At 56.0% G+C, this 21,693-nt stretch overlaps 1 protein-coding gene across 2 annotated transcripts in view; it reads left to right on the forward strand.

Annotated features, from left to right (window-relative positions):
• Positions 1 to 21,693, forward strand: part of CDH22 (cadherin 22) — a 123,413-nt gene that overhangs the window by 82,135 nt on the left and 19,585 nt on the right. For both annotated transcript variants that reach the window (XM_084886955.1, XM_084886954.1), the window contains 4 exons: positions 4,491 to 4,658; positions 8,443 to 8,636; positions 11,882 to 12,135; positions 20,890 to 21,026. In XM_084886955.1, coding sequence (XP_084743081.1) covers positions 4,491 to 4,658; positions 8,443 to 8,636; positions 11,882 to 12,135; positions 20,890 to 21,026 — 753 coding nt within the window. The remainder of the gene's footprint in view (positions 1 to 4,490; positions 4,659 to 8,442; positions 8,637 to 11,881; positions 12,136 to 20,889; positions 21,027 to 21,693) is intronic.

Raw genomic sequence — 21,693 nt, forward strand, 5'->3', positions numbered from 1 at the left:
ACTAGTCTTTGCTGAGCACTTCCAGGTGCCAGATGCTGGATCAGGATGAGGAACCAGATCTGGTTTCTGCCCTCATGGGGCGTTTGTTCCAACAGAGAAGCAAGACACAAATAGACAGCCACACCAGGGCACCACGAGGTGGGACCGAGAGTCTGTGGGCAGTCAGAATTGTACTGAACACCTACTGTATGCCAGACCCTATAGATAAGGTGGTGAAGAGGGCCAGGGTGGATTTCTGCCTATATGGAAGTTATTTATGGGACGTCCAACCCAGGACCCGAGGCGGGGGTCAGTGAGGCATCCCCAAAATGTCAGACCTGCTGCTGGAAGCTTCATCTCATTTAATCCTCCCAACAGGATATCAATCCTATCAACTGGATATCCCCACCCATTTTACAGAATAGGAAACTGAGGGTCAGAGAAACCAAGAGCTTGTCCAAGGTCAGATACCACGTAAAAGAAGGAAAGAAATCTCAAGCCATATCTATCTGACTTCAAAGTCCCTTCTTTTTGCACTACCTCGTATCTGACTCTGTAGCCCCTGCACATAGTAGGCCCTCAATAAGGGTTTAATAAATGAATTTGCAGGGTCAGAAGGTTCCAAGAACAACTTCATGGACTGATGGTGCACCAGCCTCCAAGAGATGCTTCTCCCAGCACCAGGAGGCATATGGAGTAGATAGAAAGTGATGTTGTCAACTCCTCCCATCCCTACACTGGCCTCAGAATGAGTGGCTTAGCCATTCCACCCACCCCTTAAACCTGGGTGGGTCCAATAGAATGTGGCAGAAGTGATGTTTCTAAATTCCCAGAGTGGGCTTTGAGAGACCATGAAGCTTTCACGCTCTCTCCTGGAACGTGGTCCAGAGGTCCCCATAAAAGGAAGCCGGCCCAGCCTGCTGGGGCATGGAGAAGGTCACACCACAGAGCCAGGCCAACTGCCAGGCAAGGGCATGAGGCCATTGCGGGCCTTCCAGCAGCTGATCCCAGTTAAATGCATGAGCCAGGGGACTCAATTTCTCTATCCGCTATCTCCTGCTATCTAACAGACTGACCCAAAATAGTTTGGCTTAAAACAGCAGTGGTTTATTACTTGTCATAATCCTGTGGTTTGCTGGGGTCACTCAGGGTGGTGAGCCCCTGATGGCCACCTCATTGCCAATCTGTCCATCAGCTCTCTCTTTTCCTCCCTGCCCCCACCTTTCTTCACTGCTTCCTGTCCCTCTGCCTCGCATTGTCTGGTGGCCTCAGTTCTGAGAGGACAGGCCCCAGCACACATGGCTTATCAAGCCTCTGCCTTAGTCACACTTGCTGATGTCCCATTGGCCACAGCAAGTCAGGTGGCCCAGGCCAGAGTCCATGTGGGAGGGGATGACCCATGGTTGTGGATTCCAGGAGGTATGGTTCATTGGGAGCTGTTACCATAGCAACCTACCATGGAGGGTAACCCTGAGGCAGGGCCCAGAGGCACCATGGGTACCCACCTCCCAGTCACCGAGAGATGGCACCTGATCATACACTCAAGGCTTCATCACCAGTTTCCAAAAGAGAAGAGTGCATATCCTCATTTCTCCTGGAGCTGCAAGTGGCAAGGCCAGCAAGGAGGCGAACCCCGTGCCCATGGCTCCTTACCCACAGGTGCGGACCTCAGCCGGACCCCTGCTCCAAGCCCTTGCTGAGCTCTTTGTAAACAAGCTCATGGGTGAGAGCCCAGATGCAAAGTGACACGCCCAAAGCTTAGCAGACAGTGCTCAGCTGGTCAGCTCCTGGCCCTGCCTTTCCACCTGGTTCACTCAGGGCCCCCCTGTTCTGGCCTGGTGGCCCCTCCACTGTCCACCTGTCCATCTGCCCTCTCTTTTCCTCCCTGCCCCCACCTTTTTACCGCTTCCTATCCCTCTGCCTCACTATGGTCTGTTTCACTGTCTCTATTTTTCTCTCTCTCACTGTCTCCTCCTGGGTGTGATTTCTCTCTGGCTCTACTGCTCCCCTCTGTTCCTGTCTTTATAAGCCCTTCACCGCCCCTTTCTCTGCCTCTGTCTCCGTGTGTGTGTGTGTGTGTGTGTGTGTGTGTGTGTGTCCCTTTCCATGTCTCTTTCCCTCCTGACTCTCACTGGGTTTCTGTCCATCTCTTTCCCCAGGTCCCCTTTTGTCCTCTCCTCCTGTCCTCTTCTCTCCTCTCCTCTCTTTCCCTCTATGCTGCCTTCATTCTTTATCTTCTCCTCTCTTGTCTCTTCTGCTCTTTCCCTCATTCCACAACCCCACCCCCCCGAGGCAAAGGAAACAACAGCCCCTCATGATCAGTGTTGAGATGCAGGAATAGGGGGGTTACGTCAAGAAGGACTTGCTGCCTGACTGAAAAAACAGCTTTCCTGGTTGGGACTGAGAAGAGCAAGAAAGTTCCAGGGGCTTAGACAGGACCACATAAATGGCATCCCTCTATCGGAGGCCTGGGCCCTACCCTGGTGCCATGTGGCAGGGAATGCAAGGCAGGCTGGGTAGGGACCCTCCTTCCTTACTCCGTGCCAGCAGAGCAGGTCAGAGCAGGGACGCGGGCCCGGAGTTCCTGCTTGGATCCTGGCTGTGTGCCTTCTACATGTAAGGCCTTGGTCAAGTGCTTAGCCTCTTTCTGATTCCATTTCCCCTTCTGTAAATTGAGGATAATCACAGCACCTTCCTCCTAGGGTGCTGGAGGATTAAATGGGACAGTTCACTTCAGGTACTTAGTACAGAGCACATGCTCATCGATGGTAGGGACTGGCATTGTCACATGGAATTCTCATGAGATGAAACCCTACACTCGTGGTTCTCAACTGACTGTGTCCTTAGGACCATTTGACAATGTCTGAAGACATTTTTGGGTTTGGTGGGGAGGGTGCTGTTACGGCGTCTAGTAGGTGAATTATCCTGCCAAAACATCCATAGTGCCCCGAGAGGGGGAATCCTGTTCCCTAGGGAGGCTGTCCCACTTTACCGATGAGGAAACTGAGTTTCAGAGAGGTGGAGGGGTTTGCTCAGGTCACATGGCCCAAAAATGGCAGATTGGGGGTTGATCCCAAGATCCTCTGCTTCCAAGACTCCCCTCTCCTCGGGGAGACCTGTTCTGACAGAGAAGTCAGCAGGGGGACTCCTGAGCTGTCTCCAGGCCACGTATAAGGGGTCTGTGTGACCTTTGTTAGAGAGAATACACAGACCATCTCTCCATGTGGTTCCACAAAAACAGGGCCACCCCTCCTCCCCTCCTCCCCCTCTCCCCCCTGTTTCCCCAGCTACACACGCAAACACACAGACACACGCTGCAGCCTCCTCTCCCGTCCCATTGCCTTTATTGGAGTCTGGAGGCTGCTTGGGGACATCAGGACTCGGAGATTGGGTTTTATGGGGCACATCATGGGGCTGCTGGTGCATGACTCCACCTGGCGCTCAGGCCTTGGGTGCCACCTGTCACCACCTGGTGCTCGGCAGGTTGGAGTGAGTCACGGGGGGAGGCTCTGAACGCCTCATCGACTCCCCGCTCCACCCTCGTCTCCACTGGCAGAGAGACAAGAAACTCGGCCTTCCCCTCTGCAGAGGCCATCTTGCAGTCACCCTGTTCCTGCGCCCCTCTACCCCCGCATCCATTAACCGCTTGAAGGGTTGTCTGTTCGGCCATTAGCTGGTGCCTGGACAAAGAATCTGCTGCCAGGCTGGGGGCCAGGGCCTGGGGCTCTGAGGACACAGGATGATGTCATCGTGGAGGGGGAGTGAGAATGAGTGTGTGTTAGTGTGCATGAGTGTATGTGACCATGTATATGTGCTCATGTATGCAGCACATGCGTGGATGAGACATACCGAGTGTGTGACTCCACAGTGAGTGCACCGAGGTGGGGGCGAGTCCAGTTCACTTAAGCACTCACCACGCTGTGGCTCCGAGCCTGGCTCTGGGCGGAGTGCCATGCACAAAGGCCATCAGGCACAGGCCAGGCTCACACAGGGAACAGCAGGGGTCACCCTCACATGGGGAATCTGAGGTCCCGGGAGGGGGGCGCACAGTGGCAGGTTCTAGTCCCTATGCCTCTTTTCAGTAAACCAAATTGACCATTCTGTTACTCTTGTGTTGTGTGTGAGTGTGTGATTATGGATGTGTATGCTTATATGGGTGAGAGTGTGTTTGAAACTATATGTGTGTGTTTGAAAGTAGGTGTGTGACTATGTCTGTATATAAGTGTGTGTGTGTTTGAATATATGTATGAAGCTGAGCTGTGTGTATGTGTGACACTGTTGTGAGTGTGTGGAGTACAGAGTGCGAGTTCACTGTGTGAGCTTGTGAGCATATTTGTGTGAGTGTGTGTGTGTGTGTGTGTGTGCTGAGCTTGCACCTGGACTGTGGCCAGGACTGTGCCTTCTGCACTCCCTGCTGAACCTGAGTGCGCCAGCCGGTGCCTGTGGAGGGGTCTCCATATCAGCTGGCAGCCGATGTGGGCATCCTGGGCCTCACCCTGCCGCGTCCACAGGCGTGATCCGGACCGCGGTGCCTGACCTCGACCGCGAGAGCCAGGAGCGCTACGAGGTGGTGATCCAGGCCACGGACATGGCGGGCCAGCTGGGTGGCCTCTCGGGCTCCACGACGGTCACCATCGTGGTCACCGACGTCAATGACAACCCGCCCCGCTTCCCGCAGAGTGAGTAAGGCCTTCCCAGAAGGAGGCACTATCTGTGCATCTGTCCGTCAGCTCGGCCAAGCCGCCCACTGACCCCAAGTTCCCTTTTGGCTTTCCACCCAAAGAGGGACTCCCATCTATCTGTCTGTCTACCACCCAAGCCAGCCACTTGCCCCATACCCCTTCCCATCATGCTTTGTGCAGAGGAGGGCCCCAAAGTTGTCTGATTTCCCATACATCCAAGTAGCACGGTGACCTCCTCACCCCTCACCTTGGTTCCTGCCGGCGGGGAGTTCCCATCTGTCCACCCACCCAACCCCTCAGGGCCCTTGCACACACCCTATGCTGATTACTGCACACGATCTGCCTCTGACCCAGCTTGCACAGGGGTGGGGGCAGACCTAGGGATATGCAAAGAGGCGGCAGCCGTACCCAGGCCACGGGCCATAGTTGTGCCTGGAGACCCTGAGGTCTGGAGTGGCAGGTCTTCCCTCCTCTGAGCCGGGAGGGCAGGACTCTGTGCTTCTGAATTATGAGGCCTTCTCATTCTCTGCCTCTCCTGGCACAGCAGAGGGTGGGGTTATCTGGCCCAGGCTCCCACCTCCCCATCAGCCCAGCTAGCCCCTCTGTCCCAGGCTCAGGCGAAGAGCTATGCCGGGGAAGCTGGAGCCTGGCAGAGACTAAATGCCGCAGGGAGCCGGGCTGATTCCTATCTGGCGAGTCATTACTCAAGGTCTGCTGCTCTCACATTAGGCCCCGCCACAGGGGACTGACCCCCAGGAGATAAGGGAATCCAATCCCTTAGCTGAGCGTGTGCCGGCGGCTTCTCAGCCCAGACGTGGAGCGGTGGGCACAGTCACCAGGCAGCCTGGCACAGAGCCCAGCCCCACCCTCTATGGGGAAGCTTCGAAGCACCAGGTAGAGGAGTGCGAGTCGCCCAGTCTTCTGCCAGCTGTGCCAGGCTCTGTGCCAGCGCTGAGCTGGAAGGGGTGGGGCAGAGAAAAGAAAGGCACCAGGACCCAGGAAAACTCCTGTTTATTCATCCCTTTATTCATTCTCCATCCATCTTTAGCATTTCTTTGTCGGGAAATAAAGCACACAAACAGAAGGATGTAAAGTAGCAGTGTAAAGCGGACACTCCTGTAACCACCAACCAGGACCCCTGGACCCCCACATGCCCCCTCCTGATCATAACCCCGCCCCTGCCTCCCGCCCCCCCCCCCCGCCTCCTCCAGAATTAACCAGAATCTGTCTGCTCGAGGTCTCTATCGCCTCGCTTTTCCTTGGGGTCAGTGCATCTCCTAACATCAGAGCTCCATTCCACCTGCTTTTAACCTTACCTAAATGGGATCACGCCATACAAAGTGTTTGTCATGCCATTTGCCTCTCGAAATTACATTTATGGAATCATCTGTTGTTACCTATAGCTGTCCTTCATTCGTTTTCATTGCTATACCGTAGTCCGGAGTCTCGCTATTCTACTGCTGATGGACACTGGGGGTGTTTTCCTTCGAGGCTGTTATAGAGGATGCTGCTTGGGACATGGCTGCACAGCTCATCATGCCACTTTGCACACGTGGCTCAGTGAACATACAGAGGAGCAGAATAGCTGGCTCATGAGATATGCTCATCTTCAGCTTTGCTAAATAAAGCCAAACTCTCTTCCCCACGAAGAAATGCCACTGTGGTTCAGTGGATAGAGCCTCTGCCTGCTAACTGAAGGGTCCCAGGTTCAATTTCAGTCAAGGGCACGTGTCTGGGTTTCGTGCTGAATCCCCAGTAGAGGGTGTGCAGGAGTCAGCCAATCAATGATTCTCTCTCATCATAGATGTTCCTATCTCTCTCTCTCCCTCTCCCTTCCTCTCTGAAATCTCAATAAAAAATATTTTTTTAAAAAAAGAAATGCATGTGTCCATTGTACCACATCCTCATTAGCTCTTTGTATTATCAGATTATTTCATTTGTGTTAATCTGGGGAGTCAATACTGGTAACTCACTGCTGCTTTTCATTCATTCACTCACTAGTCACTCACACATTTCTTTTATGTGACAGTCTGGTGTTCTGCCAGGTACTGAGAATGCCTGATGAATAAGAGATGTGGTCCCTGCCCTCTGAGAGAGAGAGAAAGGGAGAGAGAGAGAAAATATGAGAATAAACAGAGAGCAATAAGCAATAGGGAAACACGGTAATCCTTACACTGGGATAAGCTTGGGGGCCCTGGGCACACAGGAGCAGAACCTGGCGGTCTGGGAGTGTTCCCTGAGGAGGCCACATTCTGTGAGACTACAGGGAGAGTGGGAATTGAGGAGGCAAAGGCAGGGAGGAGAATACTGAGCGGAATGCCCGGAGGTGAGACGGAGCAAGTCATAGTCAAGGAATTACAAGGACTGCCGCCTGGCTGAAGCTAGAGTTGGGGTGGGGGAGCAGGGGGGGGAGGCTGCAGGTGTCAGTAGGATCCAGCAGCAAGCTCTGGTAGGGCCAGCCAAGGGACTTACACAACTCCACCCCGAGGCAGGGGGAACTGTGCGAGGGATTAAAGCAGGGAAGTGGCATGGTCAGCTGTGTCTTAGAGAGAGAGAGCCGCCCCCTTTCCACTCCCCCCACCACCACCACCACCACCAGCTACTGTGTGAGAATGAGAGGCACCCAGTTTACACACGGGCTATCCAGACCTGTGTGGGGACCTCAAGAGACAGCGCCCACCTCCACAGGCCCTGCTTCATCTGCTCTGGCCCGTCATTTAGCAGATCACCCTCCCCTCACCCTCAGCTCCGGGGAGAGGACAAGGTGCTGTTTGCATTCCGTCTGACCTCATTCCTTCTGGTTTTTGGTCTGCTTCGCTCCTGTAGCCACAATGGTCATCTCGCCATTCTTCAAGCATCCCGGGCATTGCACCCGCCTCGGGGCCTTGGCACCTGCTGTTTCCTCTGTCTGGGATGCTCTTTCCCAAATATCTCCTCGGCTCGGTGTTTTGCAAAAATGTCACCTTCCCAGAGGAGCCTTTCTTGATCACCCCGTTGGAACACCCACACTCACCCTCATCAGCCCTCCCCCCTCCCCCTGCTTCATCCTTCTCCCACGTACCCATCGCCATCGGACACATGCCTGTATCGCTGATGTGTTTAGTGTCCTTCTCTTTCCATTAAGAGGAAAGCACTGTGAGCACTGGGATGTTGGTCTGTTTTATTTGTTGCTGTAAACCCCGGTGCCTAAAACTGCATCGGGGACATCATAGCCGCTCAATAAATACACAGAAATCAGTGTCAACAGAAAAATCAGCATAAACCCTCCCTGTTCTAATATAATTGGTTCCATTTACTAAGTAGCTACCGTGGGCTAGGCAGTGCAGTACGCACATTGCAGGCATTGCACCTAAGTTCATGGTGATCACAATGCTGCCAGGGAGACACTGTTACTCCTACCCACAGAGGAGGGACTCAAGGTTCAGGACTACACAGCCAGGACTGACCCCAGAACGTTAGCCTTGGCCATGGTTCTCCTCTCTCACCCTCCCCTGGCAGGTGGGGAAGCTGAGGCCCAAAGAACGGCAGGCACATTCCCAACTTAATCAGCAAGTAAACCCAGCGTCCAATTTAGGATCCTCCACTTTGCGCTGTCTCCTGCATTTCTGCAGAGGACATGCCTCTGCCAGCCCCTTCCTGGCCAACCGGGGAGCCCCTTGCAGACATCGCCCTCCCTGGAGCCCATCTGTGTGTGTGTGTGTCTCCCTCCCCCCCCCCCCCCGCTCTCCCCTAAGCTGGTGGAAGCTGCCCCCATCCCTGCTCACAGCCGTATCCCCTACAGAGATGTACCAGTTCAGCATTAAGGAGTCGGCCCCCATCGGCACCGCCGTGGGACGCGTGAAGGCCGAGGACTCGGACGTGGGTGAGAACACGGACATGACTTATCACCTCAAAGAGGAGAGCGGCACCGGCGGCCACGTGTTCAAGGTCACCACGGACAGCGACACGCAGGCGGCCATCATCGTGGTGCAGAAGGTACGGCTGGCTGCCCCGGGAGGGATGGGGAGGCAGGCTGTAGGGCAGGGGTGGGGAATGTCCAGCCCGCAGGCTGTATAAGCCCGGGAAATCATTTGGCCTGGCCCTGCCAAAGCATTAGGGGCGAGTTCATTAAATGTTTAACTAAATATAGCAGGCTAATTTTTTGAGTTGATAATTTTGTATGGCCCGAGAATGATGTTATAAGTATCCAAATGGCCCTTGGCAGGAAAAAGGTTCCCCACCCCTGCTCTAGGGGAAGGAGTAAGGGAGGCCGCTGACAGCCAAATACTCCCACCCCACTCCATTCCGGGGATCAGGTCTTCACCTGGAAAATGCTGGCAGTTTCCTTCCCAGTTTACAGATGAGAAAATGAGGCACAGCAAGGTTAAATGACTTGTCCAAGGTTGCACAGCTAGTAGCCAGGGCCAGGGTTCAATCCAGATTTGAATCAGTGCTTTTCACCACTACTAAGTGCTACTTCAAGTCCACGCCAGGACCGTTACCGGCATCATTTCCTTTCATCCTGGCCTTTCTCGCTGAAGGAGACATCATTAATGTGCAATTTTGCAAGTGAGACGACAGGCTCAGAGGGGTAAAGGGGCTTGTCCAAGGTCCCACCTATAAGGGGTAGAGCTGGGATTTGAACCCAGGTCTTGTGACTCCAAGCTCTCTCTTTCCTGAGTCTAACCGTCTTTCTTGCCCATTGGCTTGTCCAGAAACCAGAAGTCAAAAGTACACCCTCGATGAGTCCTTGAGGAAGATGAAGGTCAAACAAAGAAGCAAAATCCATTTTCCAAGACATGTTCATGGGCGTGGCCATGCAGGCTTGTGCAGGCCTTTGAGACTGTCCACTCCACCCTGCTCCCCCAGGAGGTCTGAATCCCCGCACTGGCTCTTGGGTGGTGGTAGACCTTGGTGCACCTTCAGGGACAGGACACTCACTCCTTGTCGTCCAGCTCTTCCTCCTCCCATTAGCCAGAGCCTGTCTCCCTAAATCTGTTCCTGTCAGCCTGGGCTTTGCCTTCTGGGACCCACAGAAACATCTACCCCTGACAACCCTTCACTCGCTCAATAAGTACATTCAGACCCACTCTCCAGCTGGCCTTGAACATGGAGAAAACGGCCAGTTTCTTCAACTACCTCCCAGAGGATAATAATATGATAGCCGGTATTTACGATAAAGTGTTTACCATGTGCCAGGCACCCTTCTCCTGCTCTCCACGTATTAACTCATTCCATCCCTACAACATCTCTCTGAGGGACTATTGCTGTCCGTTTCATAGGCCCTGAGGCGTTCCGTAATGCACATCCAAGGTCACGCACCTTGCAGAGCAGAGGAAGAGTCCCAGGCAGTCTGGCTCCAGAGTCCACCCTTCCAAACAGCATGTGGTTTTCAGGCTTCTGACCTCACTGTACAGTGAGCGTCCTCACTGTAAGAGGAGCCCATTTCACAGATGGGGAGCTGGAGGCCCAGAGAGACACAGGATCACAGAGCAGTAGGATCAGGCTCCACCCCCAGCCTTGGGGCTTCAGCATATCCCTTGCTTACTCTCACCCCCAGTGCCGCTCCCTGGTCCCCCCCTCGGGGCCCCTCGCACCAGCCCCAGCACTGGCGCCCTAGGTGTCCCTGTGGAGTCGGCGCTGGCTCGGGGAGCAGAGCCCTGCCTGATGGATGACCTGGCTCCAGAGCCCATCGCTCACGCCCAGGCCAGGCCACTGCCTGCCTCCCTGCATCCTGATTTCCCAGGCAACAGGAAGGAGGGAGGACAGAGGTGGCGATTTTTGCTGCTGGAAAAGGTGGGGGTGGGAGGTTCTGAGTGGAAAGTCAGGTCCCTACACACAAGGCTAATCTCCAGGAAGGTCACCCTTGTCCTGGGAGAGCTCCCCCACCACGCAACTGAGGTGCCTGCAGCCCCCTCCCCAACCCGACTCCCCCATTGCAATTTCTCCTCCCACCATTGCAATTTCTCTTTGCTGTAAGGCAGCGATTTCCAGCCTTTTTCATCTCACGGCACACATAAACTAATGACGAAAATTCTGCGGCGTACCACACAGCAACGTATTATAATTTCTGCCGATCTGACAGAAAGATAGGTATACCCTTAATTCATTCACACCGGACGGCTATTGTTGCGATGGCCCTTGTCGTGTTTTCCTTTGACAGTCTAAGGGAAAAGAGGCCGGTGCCCCTGACTAAACAGTCAGGTACTGCCGGCTTTAAAAAATGCTTGCGGCACAGCGGTTGAAAACCACCGCTGTGAGGCATTGTCTTTGAGAAGGCCAGAGCCAACCCAGCCACGGAGCTCATTCATCAGAGGGTCACCCATCAGCACTCCTGGGGAGACGCGGGGCTCAGGGTGGGCTTAGCCGGATCCCCGGGAAAGCTCTAAGGCAGCCTGGCTTAGCCGGCTCAACCCGCATTAGCTGCCGCCGCCGCCTATGTACCAGGGAATAGGGCACCTAATCCTCCCGCCGGAGGCCCAGAGAGGCGAAATACATGCCCGCGAACACACAGCGGGGCGGCAGCAGAGCCACTGTGGCCCCTTCCTCTTGTGGGGTAAGGACTTGGGAGCCGCACTGCCTGGGTTCGAATCCAGCCTCCGCCAGGGACTGCCTCCGTGACCTTGGGCAAGCTACAGAAGTCTAGAGCTCCGTTTCTCCGTGTGTGAAGTGAGATAACAATACAAGCCTCTAGGGGATGTTGTGAAATTAGATGCGTTAACACGTTCAGAGCTCTGACACACAGTAGGTGCTTTGTAAGTTAATAAATAAATGCAATGCCCCAGCATGCCGTGCTGAGTAGTGAAAGCCAGGATGTTAGCACAGCTTAGCCCTGACTGGCTGTGTGTCCCTGGACAAGAGGATCCTGCTGCCGAGTGAATAGAGCGTCAGCCTGCAGACTGAAAGGTCCCAGGTTCGATTCCGGTCAAGGGCATGTGCCTCGGTTGCAAGCACATCCCTAATAGGGGGTGTGCAAGAGGCAGCTGGTCGATGGTTCTCTCTCATCGATGTTTCTAGCTCTCTATCCCTCTCTCTTCCTCTCTATAAAAAAATCAATAAAATATATTTTTTAAAAAAGAGGGTCCTGCAGGGACCTGTAACCAGAGAGCGTGGGTCTGCACGTGGCCCTCTGCGTCCACCTGTGGGGAGGGGGGACGGGGGATACCTCGAGGTCAGCCTCGGGGTCAGCCAGGGCCCATGTGGACCCCGCCCTCTCACGGGCCCACCGCTTCCTCCCCCAGCGCCTGGACTTCGAGTCCCAGCCGGTGCACACGGTGGTCCTGGAGGCGCTCAACAAGTTCGTGGACCCCCGCTTCGCCGACCTGGGCACCTTCCGCGACCAGGCGATCGTGCGCGTGACGGTGACCGACGTGGACGAGCCCCCCGAGTTCCGGCCGCCCTCCGGCCTCCTGGAGGTGCAGGAGGACGCGCAGGTGGGCTCCCTGGTCGGCGTGGTGACTGCGCGGGACCCCGACGCCGCCAACCGGCCCGTCCGGTGAGACCCCCGCCCGGGGCCACGCCTGCTGCCTGCTCTCCAGCCGTCGCCCCTGCGCCCGTGGGCCGCGTGGGAGGGGGGCCGGGCGGGAGGGAAGGAGGCGCGCTGGGTGGGGAAGGGGGAGAGAGGGGCACAGCTGGAGCTCTGAGACAGAGGAAGCCGTGTGAGATCCGTCACAGACAGGCAAGGAACTCAGGACCCCGTGGAGCTGCCCCTGAGTCCCGGCTCCACTGCCTTGCCCCACCTCTCCCTCTCAGCAGCTCCCTGGTTGCCCCTAGACACCTCAGGGAACTGAACTCTGGGCTGCTCCCTGAAAAAACTAAAAATAGCAAAAAACCCACTCCTTCCTTCCCGTTCCATCAACACCCTCCACTCCAGTCCTTCTCATCGCCCTGCAAGCCATCAGCCGACTCTGTCATCCCCACTTTAAAAACATCCAGAATCTGACTACTTCTCACCACCTCCTACCCCCATCACCCCCACCCCCACCCCACTCCTACCCCTGAGCCTGGACCCTCTTCCTCTCGCCAGGATTGTCCCCTGCTGGTCTCCCTGCTCCTGCCCGGTCCCCTCTGGAATCTAGAATGGGCACAGGGCCAGATTGAAACAGCTCACACGTAAATCAGAACACGGCCCTCCTCTGCCCCACGCCCTCACCTCTGTGGCTCCGAACCAGAACAAGCCCTTCCAATGGCCTCCAGACGCTGTGGGATGTGGCCTCGCGGTTAAACCTCTCAGACACACACACACACACACACACACACACACACACACACACACGACCCTCCTTCCCCTGGCTCACTCAGCTCAGCCACACTGGCCTCCTCACGGCTCCACAAACACACCAAGCCCCGTCTGCCTCAGGGCCTTTGCAGCTGCTGATCCCTCTGCCCAGAATGCTTTCACCTTAACACGGCCGTGGCTGGTCCTCTAGTGAGAGGGGTCCTCCAGGTCTTGGCTCAAGAGCAAGGCCTTCTCAGCGTGGCCTCCCTGACTTCTCTTGTTAAAGCTTCAGCCCCGCCTCAATCCCCAACCCTTCAGCTCGCCTTTCCTCAATTCCCATTGTCTTCATTCACCTTCTTCACCACCTAACACACCACCTCTTTTCTAATCATTGTGCTTGTCCCTCCCGTGAGAAGATAAGCTCCGTGAGGGTGAAGACGTGTGCCTCTGTGGTCACCACTGTCTCCTCAGGGTACACACACTGAATGTGTACTGAGTGGGCGAAATGTAGAAACAGACAGACGGGGGAAAGAGACAAAGAGAGACACTGTGGATGTGTGGGAAGGCGAACAATGAAAGGAAGAGTCTGAGAGAGAGGAGAGCCAGGAGAAAGAGGACAAGAGTAGCTGAGAGAGACAGAGGGGCAAGATAGAAACAGACAAGGTCGAGAGAGAGGCAGAGCAGGGATGGAGACAGGAGGCAGAGGGGAGGGGAGGCTGGGCTTGGAGAGCCCCGGGCTGTGGCTTTGGTTGGAAGAAGGTCAGGTAGAATAGAAAGGGGAAAGGATTGTACGAGAAACTGACCTAATGGAGGAGGTCAAGGGTGGAGGGAATGGCGACCATTAGACAGATGAGAGAGAGTTTCTGGAGCCCCCTGTGTCCTCCCTGCAGCCCTTGTACACAGCCCGTGAGTGACCTCTGAGCCCACCCTATGCCCAGCTCTGCGCTGAGCGCTGGGGAGAGTGGGCAGGGAAGTCAGTCTGCCACGAATCCAGACGGGTGACATGCCCTCGTCATCTGTGTGAATGGCTGAGTTGGAGTTGGACGGTGCACATGCAACCTGAGCAGCCTTCTGTGGCAGCCCCCGGGGAGGACAGACTAACTGCCCAGGGGCTCCCAGGCTGGGAGGCACCCTCAGGGCTCTGGAACTGAGCCCCAGAGGCGGCAGGAATTGGCTGAGGACCTGGGTCTGGTCAGATGTGAGCATGAGGGAATGAGCGCTCCAGGCAGAGGAACAGCGTGTGCAGACGTGTGGAGGCGGAGGAGTGGCTGTGTGCTGGGGAAGAGCGGCTGTGATAGACAGCTCCCGTGGAGTGAGGGGGCGAAGGTGAACCGGACGGCCTCCAGGGCAGGCCGAGGAGCTCAGACTGTCCCTGGGCTGGCTGTACCCTTCTTGTGGCCAACACTCTCCTGCCTTTGAACCCCTCCACTGCCCTTCCCCCCTGGCTGTTGGCACAGTCTTTCAACTTCCCCCTCAGCCTCTGGCTGGGCCCAGCCCTTGGGGCAGGGGCAGATGGGAGGGGCATTGTCGCCATTTGCCAGGAAATGGAGGCCCAGAGAGAGGAGGAGGCTTCCCCGGCTCTCACCGTGAGTTAAGAGCCAGGAGCAGGAGCCGACTCCTTGCCTCCCAGGTCAGTGCTCCCGCCCGCCTGCTCCCCTCCTCTCCAATATCGCTCTCCGTGCCCCTCCAGTCATCTGCCTCCTCCCACCCCTCCCTTCCCTCCTGCTTTTATCCACACTGGAAGGGCCAACTTTGAAACCTTCTTTCATCTCTCCTGCTGGCCCCTTCCCTGGGGCTCCTCAGATGTGGAGGCGGTCAGAACCTTGAGACAGGTCCAATTTAACACCATAACATTTACCCGACTCCTCCCCCGTGCCAGGCCCCGAGCCAGGCCTGGGGACACCGCCGAGATGACTCAACCAAGGGCAGAGCTGGAGAGGGGTACCCAGTCTGTAGAGACAGACGTGGAAAAGGAGGCCCCGTGAGAGGCAGGGGAGACAGAGACAGAGACGGGTCCTCAGAGGCCACCTGTGCTACCGAGGGTCTGGCTTACATCCCGGCTCCCTAGTTTCTAGGGTCATGGATTCAGCCAACACCTACGAGTTGAGTCAGACCCAGCATTATTCCAGGAAAGGCAGAAATGGTGGTGACAAGACTCTATCCCTGACCACATGGGCTTTGCCTTCTCCCGGGGGGGACAGTCAACAAGTGCTTACGTGGGATCATTGCCTATAAGAGCTCTGCAGAAAATAGAGTCGTAGGAGAGGGGGTTTGCAGGCCCCAGGGAGCTGCTTTGGATTGAGGTGTCACGGAGTTGATAAATGCGCTGAGATCATAAGGAAAAGAGAGCCAACTGTGCAAAGAGGTGGGAGAGTGCGAGTGCAAAGGTCCTGAGGCAGGAACAAGCCTCGCGCGTTCCTGGAAATGAAGACGAGACGTGGTGTCCTGGGAGGCTGGGCCCAGCACAGCAGGTGCCTGGGGAATGCAGAGCTGCGTGTGCACAGAAAGGTTTCTCCGAGTCCCTGCCCTGGGGAGAGTGGGAGACGCCGCACAGGGTTGCCTTTGTGCTGCAGAACCCATTTTTACTCATTTTACAGATGAAGGTGCCGAAGGTCAGAGAGGAGGAGTGACTCATCCAGGGCCCCTCATCTTGAAAGGGAAAGGAACGGGCTTTCACCCACGGTTGTCCCTTCCTCAGTCCAGCCCCTGCCGTGTCCCCCTGCTTGTTCCTCTCTCTGTGGCTAACGCGGTGGCCAAACGTGTGCCGCGCCTTCCCCAGGGTGTGAGGCACAGAGATGAGTCAGACATGGGCCAGCGGGAAGACTGGGCTGCCAGTATATGAATCGGGTGCTCTACGTCTGCATGGGTTTGGGCTGAGACAGGGGTTTGAGGACTAAGGAGCTCCAAGGGGAGATATGAACACAGGCTTCCCCCAGACGGCCCCACAGGGCCCGAAAGGATGTAGTTGGAATCAGAGGAGGGCACTCGGGGTGGAGTGATGGTGAGGGCCAGGGGGCAGCAACAGAATCATAGAGTCAGGAGGTGAAGTTCAGGAGCAGGTGAGCTCACGTGAGAGGGGTCGGGAGATGCGGACAGAGGGACAGGCTGTGAAGGACCTTGATGTCAGGTGAAGGATGGGACTTGATCCCTAGGCCATGGGCAGCCTTGGATAAAGCTTCCGAGGGAGGAAGGACAATGTTCAGATGGGCCCAGCTCTGGAACAGGCAGCCCTGCAGAGAGACTGTCCGTTTACCCGCCCCGCCGTGAGTCTCCTGTGAACATCAAAAACAGGAAGGTCCACACAGGACCGAGGGAGAGAACGCCCCCAGCGCTCCACCGTGCGTGCGGCAGGACGTGCGTGGGCTGTGGGGTCACGCAGACCTGGTTTCAATCCCCGTTCCGGTGTAGAATCGCGGGGAAATCACTGCGCCCGCTCCCAGCCTGTTTTCCCATCTCGGAAACGGGCTTTGTGATGGCCCCTGCCTCGTTCATTTATTCGAAGAATGGGTATTTAATGTCCACGAGGTTCCCGGTTCTGTGCTCGGTGCTGCCAGGGCCGGAGGGAGGATTATGGCTTTGGATATGACTGTTTTTTCTTGGTGGTCTGCACACTTTCTCCCCTTCCTTCTGCTGCCAGTACTAACACTGGCATCATGGGCAGGCTTTGAATGTGTGCCTTAAGGTGATGGGGAAGCGGAAAGAGTCACGGACAGGATGGAGTGCGCAGAGAGAAATCCCTTGTTTGGGGAGGCAGCGCTTTCATAGCTAGAGTGCCCATGCTTGTAGCCCAGGTAGGGTCTGCATAGTTCAGCCTGCTGTGTGTGTATGTACACGAGCCCACACGCAGGCGCACCGGGAAGGCTGTACACGCCAGGACCTACAGACTTTCATGTTTATTATGCCTGTGTGCACTATCTATGCACATAGGTATGTGATGCCCATGAGTGCATGTGCACCCGAGCCAGAAAGCAGTGCCCTCCCCACTTCCCCGCCATAACCTGGGCAATTTGTTTGTGGGATGTGGGCGCTGGCAGGTGTGCCTGGGTGGCCCTAAGAAGGCTCTCTTAGCCCTGAGGCTCTGGACAGACCTGGCGTTGGAACTTGACTCTGCCACTGACCAGCCCTTTTGCCCCAGGGCTAGAACCCTGGCTTCTCTGAGCCTCAGTTTACTCATCTATATAATGGGGGTGATGACAGTGTCTTGGGGATCTTAACACATAAAGCCTTTGCACAGGCCTGGCACCACGCCTTGCTTGGCAAATGAAAAGAAGAGCCCATTGGTCCATGCCATGGCTCTTTTTGACTACTATTGTGACTATTGGTAGTCACTTGCCTCATCTCATAACCAGCCTGTGAAGTGGGTACCATCACCGTTATCACCATCTCCATTCTTAGGAGGAGGAAACTGAAGAAGGGAGAGATTAAATGACTTGCCCAAGGTCACACAGCGAGGTTTCAAACCCAGGCAGGTGGAGCCACATCTGCACTTCTGCCCTCTCCCCTCCACACACACACACACACACACACACAGGCCTCTCGTGCACACTTGTGTGCGCCCACACTCCCTAGCTGACGTGCCACATTCTCTTGCTGCACTCTCTCACTCAGCCTGCTCTGGTTCCCCTTCCTGCTTTCCCGGTCCTGGCTGACCAATGAGAAGCAGGATAATGAGATTTGAATAGAATCTTCCAGACCCATGGGGGTCTCCAATCTTCTCAGGCCACTTGGCAATACTCCAACGTCCATACCTGGGTTTCCCACTCCCAACACGCAGACCACACGCTGATTGCGGGGGGGACTTCTGTGTACCCCGTGCCAGACATTTCTGAATAAAAATTAGAATAGCAATAATTCTCACTCACGAAGTAATTTTCCTGGAACTCCAGCTCCACATCTAATCCTCCCCACTGGCCAGGTAGGATCATCATCTCTATTTTGCTGAAAATGAGGCTCAAAGGAGGAGGTGACTTACCTGGGTCAACCCGGGCCTGGATCCTGACTCAGGGCTGAGTAGCTGCTTCTTAGACCTTTGCTCTTCCGACTGTGACTCAGGATCTCACGCACACAGACACACACACCACTCACCGAGGCAAGCCACACACACACACACACACACACACACACACACACACACACACGCTTTCCACCCACCACGCAGACCAGACACACAACTCACACTCCTGCACGCGTGGCTCCCCAGCCTCTGCCCGCCCACCCCGCCCCCAGCTTGTCAGCCACACTCCTCGCCATGCGCTGTGCCCATCCCCCGACCCTCCCACTCACTCCTCCGGCTCCCTGAGCTGGAACAAAACCACCTGGGCCCAGCCAGCCACAGTGACCTGCAGCCTCCAGTCCTTCCCTGGTTAATAGCGGCCCCTCCCCCTTGGCCTTGGGAACAGCTGCCTCCACTTAGGTTCCAGCCCCCCCCCGCCCGCACCCCCCCCTTTCCCCTCTGGGAAGGAACAAAAGAGAAAAGCTGGGGGGGGGCAGGAGGACTGGAAGAGGGAGAAGAGTGAGTGAGCAGAAAGGAGAGGCGAGGAGAAGCAAGAAGGAGGCAGCGGGCATCCTCCTGCCAGCCCCGCCTCATGCCCAGCCCTGACCCCCCATCAGGACCCCCAGGGGTGCCATTCCCCCCGCCTCCCTGGACGCTGTTCTCCTGCCTGAAAATCCAGGAGGGGTCTCCACGGTCCCTTCCAGCAGAGCCCACACGCAGAGTCTGGTTCTGCCTCCTCAGGATGCAAACACCTCACAGGCCCACGTGCGGCAGCTTTGGATGGGGAACAGCTAGAAGGAGCTCTGGGTCTGGAGGCCCACATTTTGGGTACGAATTCCAGTTCTGTGACCGTCCCTGTGCAACCTTGGGCAGGGTCATCTCTAGCCCGTATGGCACTCTTGAGAAGATGCTCGCTGGGCGAGGACATGTGACTGGGCAAGCAGGACACTGGCTGGACTTCACCCCGCTTTTCCCTTCAGCCTGGCACCTTTGCCGGGACACAACCTTCACAGCCACTCCTGGCAGTCTTAGCTGGGCGGGATTCCTCTCTGAGCCTCGGTGTCTTCATCTGCAAAACGGGGAGATCCTACCAGCCTTATGGGGTGCCAGGCGCGACCTCATTGGTCTCGTTCGCCCGTTTATCCCCAGGGCCCAGCACAGAGAAGGCACTCCCTCATGGTTGGGCGTAAAGGAATGGACGGAGGGATGGCTAGAGGAAAAGCAAGCTACAAACTATTTGAACCTTCCCACACACACTCACCCGCGAGGACTGAGGCTGCTCAGGGGCAAGGCCGGTGTTGGCTGAGCCGTTTAGGGACAGGAAAGGCACTGAATGGGACTCGGGAGACTGGCTGTACTGCCCACTATGGCCATGTGCACAGCCCTTCAGTTTCCCGCAAGCCTTTCCGTACCACAGGAACTGTGAGAAGCTAGCACTGGCCGGTGTGGCTCCGTTGGTTGAAGCATCGTCACATACACGTGATGAGAGGTTGCTGGTTCAACTCCCAATGAGGGCATGTACCTAGGTTGCAGGTTCGACCCCTGGTTGGGGCACAGTACGGAATGCAACTAATCTATGTGTCTTTTCTCTCTGTGTCTCTCTCTCTCTCCCTCTCCCCCACCCCTCTCTCTAAAAATTAAGCATATCCTCAGGTGAGGATTAATTCATTGTTTTTAATAATACGGGCTGTCACCTATGCCCAGATCTGTGAATCACCTCCTACAATCCACACCAGTGGGAGGTATTAATCACACCCTTTTCCGGATAAGCACATAGAGACCAAGGAGGCCCAGTGACTTGTCCGAGGTCACCCAGACAGAATAAGTAGCGATGGACTCCTCTCAGACCTGTGCAGTCCCACTGGGTGCCATTGTCCCCATTCAGCAGATGAGGAAACCGAGGCCCATAGAAGTTTGTTAATGCAGCCAAGGCCCCGCTGGAGGGTCGTGTCAGGGCTTTGGGCCCCCGGCAGGGTGTTTCTGGTGGCCTCGCCCCCCTGGGCCTTGGCTCCCCACTCGGGGAGGTGGGGAAAGGGCCCTCCTCTCCTGTCAGGGAGGGCCGGAGCCTCGGGCTGAACCCTGCCCACCGAGCTGCTTTGTCTGTGCACAAAGAGCCCTTGCTTGGTGCTCGGGCCTTTGTGGGCCACGCAGCCCGGCGGCACCCCGCCTGCGTTATCAGCTCGGGAAGCGTCAGCCAGCGCTGGCGGGCCTCTCTGGGCTGCCGCCCGAGACATGTGTTGGACACGGGCCTTTCAGGCCTGGAGCCGCCACACAAAGGCCCGGGAAGAAGGCAGAACAAAGGGCTTTTTCACTGGGCAGCTGAAAGCCGCAGATTAGTTCCTGCGTGCTGTGCAGGAGGGGCGGGAGGGGGCACCAGCGGCGGTTCCCCCAGACCCACCAGGCACAGCATCCCTCGCCCACGCCCCTGATCTGGGGCTGCCAGGCCCAGGCAGCCAGTTAGGGCCTCCTGACGCCAGAGCCCACCCCTTTCCCTGCTCAGAATTCCTCTTGGCCCCCAGCCCCTGTCCAACCTCTGAGTCCTGTGCCCTGCGTGTTCCGGTGCCTAACTCTCCCCTTCCCGGTTCTAACCATTTGGCATCATTTTCCATTTCCTGGCTAATTCTCACCACCTACCTTTGCACCCTCTGCACCCCCTGCCCCATAAGCAGCTCCCCCTTCTCAAGCCCAGTTCCAGGGTCACTGCTTACAGAAAGATAAGAATCATATATCCAGCGAGTGTTACCTCTCTGTCAGGGACTCTGCCTCCTTCCTGCTAGCCCAGTTACCCAACCGAAGAGACTGAGGCTCAGAATCGCTGAGGGCTGCCCGTGGTCACACAGCAGGCGCCCAGGGCAGCTGGGATGCAAACCCAGACCCTTTCCACTCCCCCTCTGTCGGAAAGGCTTGCTCTGCTCCTGTATCTCCCAGGCAGGAGTCCTTCTTTGCGATAGGGCGGGGCGGGGTGGGGTGAAGGACATGGGCACGGGCTCCATCTGGTGCCAGGGCACCTTCAATCAGCCCCGCCCTGCCTCCATCAGGTACGCCATCGACCGAGACTCGGATTTGGACCAGATCTTTGATATCGATGCGGACACAGGTGCCATTGTGACGGGCAAGGGCCTGGACCGTGAGACCGCCGGCTGGCACAACATCACTGTGCTGGCCATGGAGGCAGGTAAGCCGGAGGGAGGGGGCAGTAAGGAGAGAAGGGTGAAGGCTGAGGCAGGGCAAAGAGGAAGAACCCTGCAAAGATGGCAGGGTGGGAGGAAGGCAAAAGTCAGTTGGCAGCCACTGTGGCTCAGTTGTTGAGTGTTGACCTATGAACAGGAGGTCATGGTTTGATTCCCAGTCATGTCACATGCTCAGGTTGCAGGCTCAATCCCAAGTAGGGGGCATGCAGGAGGTAGCCACCTCATCATTGATGTTTCTCTCTCTTTTCCTTCATATATATATATATATATATATATATATATATATATATATATATATTTTAAGTCAATGAGCAGAAAAAGAGAAATGTGAGAAGGATCAGGCCAAAATAGCAGGGCCAGTCTTGAGAAGCTGGTTTTCTTCCCTCAGCATTTATTGAGTGCCCACTGCATACCAAACCCTGTTTTAGAGGCCGAGAATACAGCCCTGAATAGCACAGACAGGCTTCTGTCTTCATGGGGGAAAGCTAGCCTGTGAACAAATGGAGAGAAAAGATGTACATCAAGTCAAGGGAGAGAAGAAAGCAGGGGAAGGGGTGTGTTTCTCTTAAGAGAAGGTCTCTCTGGGAAGGAGGCATTCAGTAGAGACCTCAATAAACTGAGGAGTCATGCTGGTATGGAAGGGAAGGGTGT

Source organism: Pipistrellus hanaki, assembly GCF_964339955.1.
Source record: "Pipistrellus hanaki genome assembly, chromosome: 6".
NCBI classification, from domain to species: Eukaryota; Metazoa; Chordata; class Mammalia; order Chiroptera; family Vespertilionidae; genus Pipistrellus; species Pipistrellus hanaki.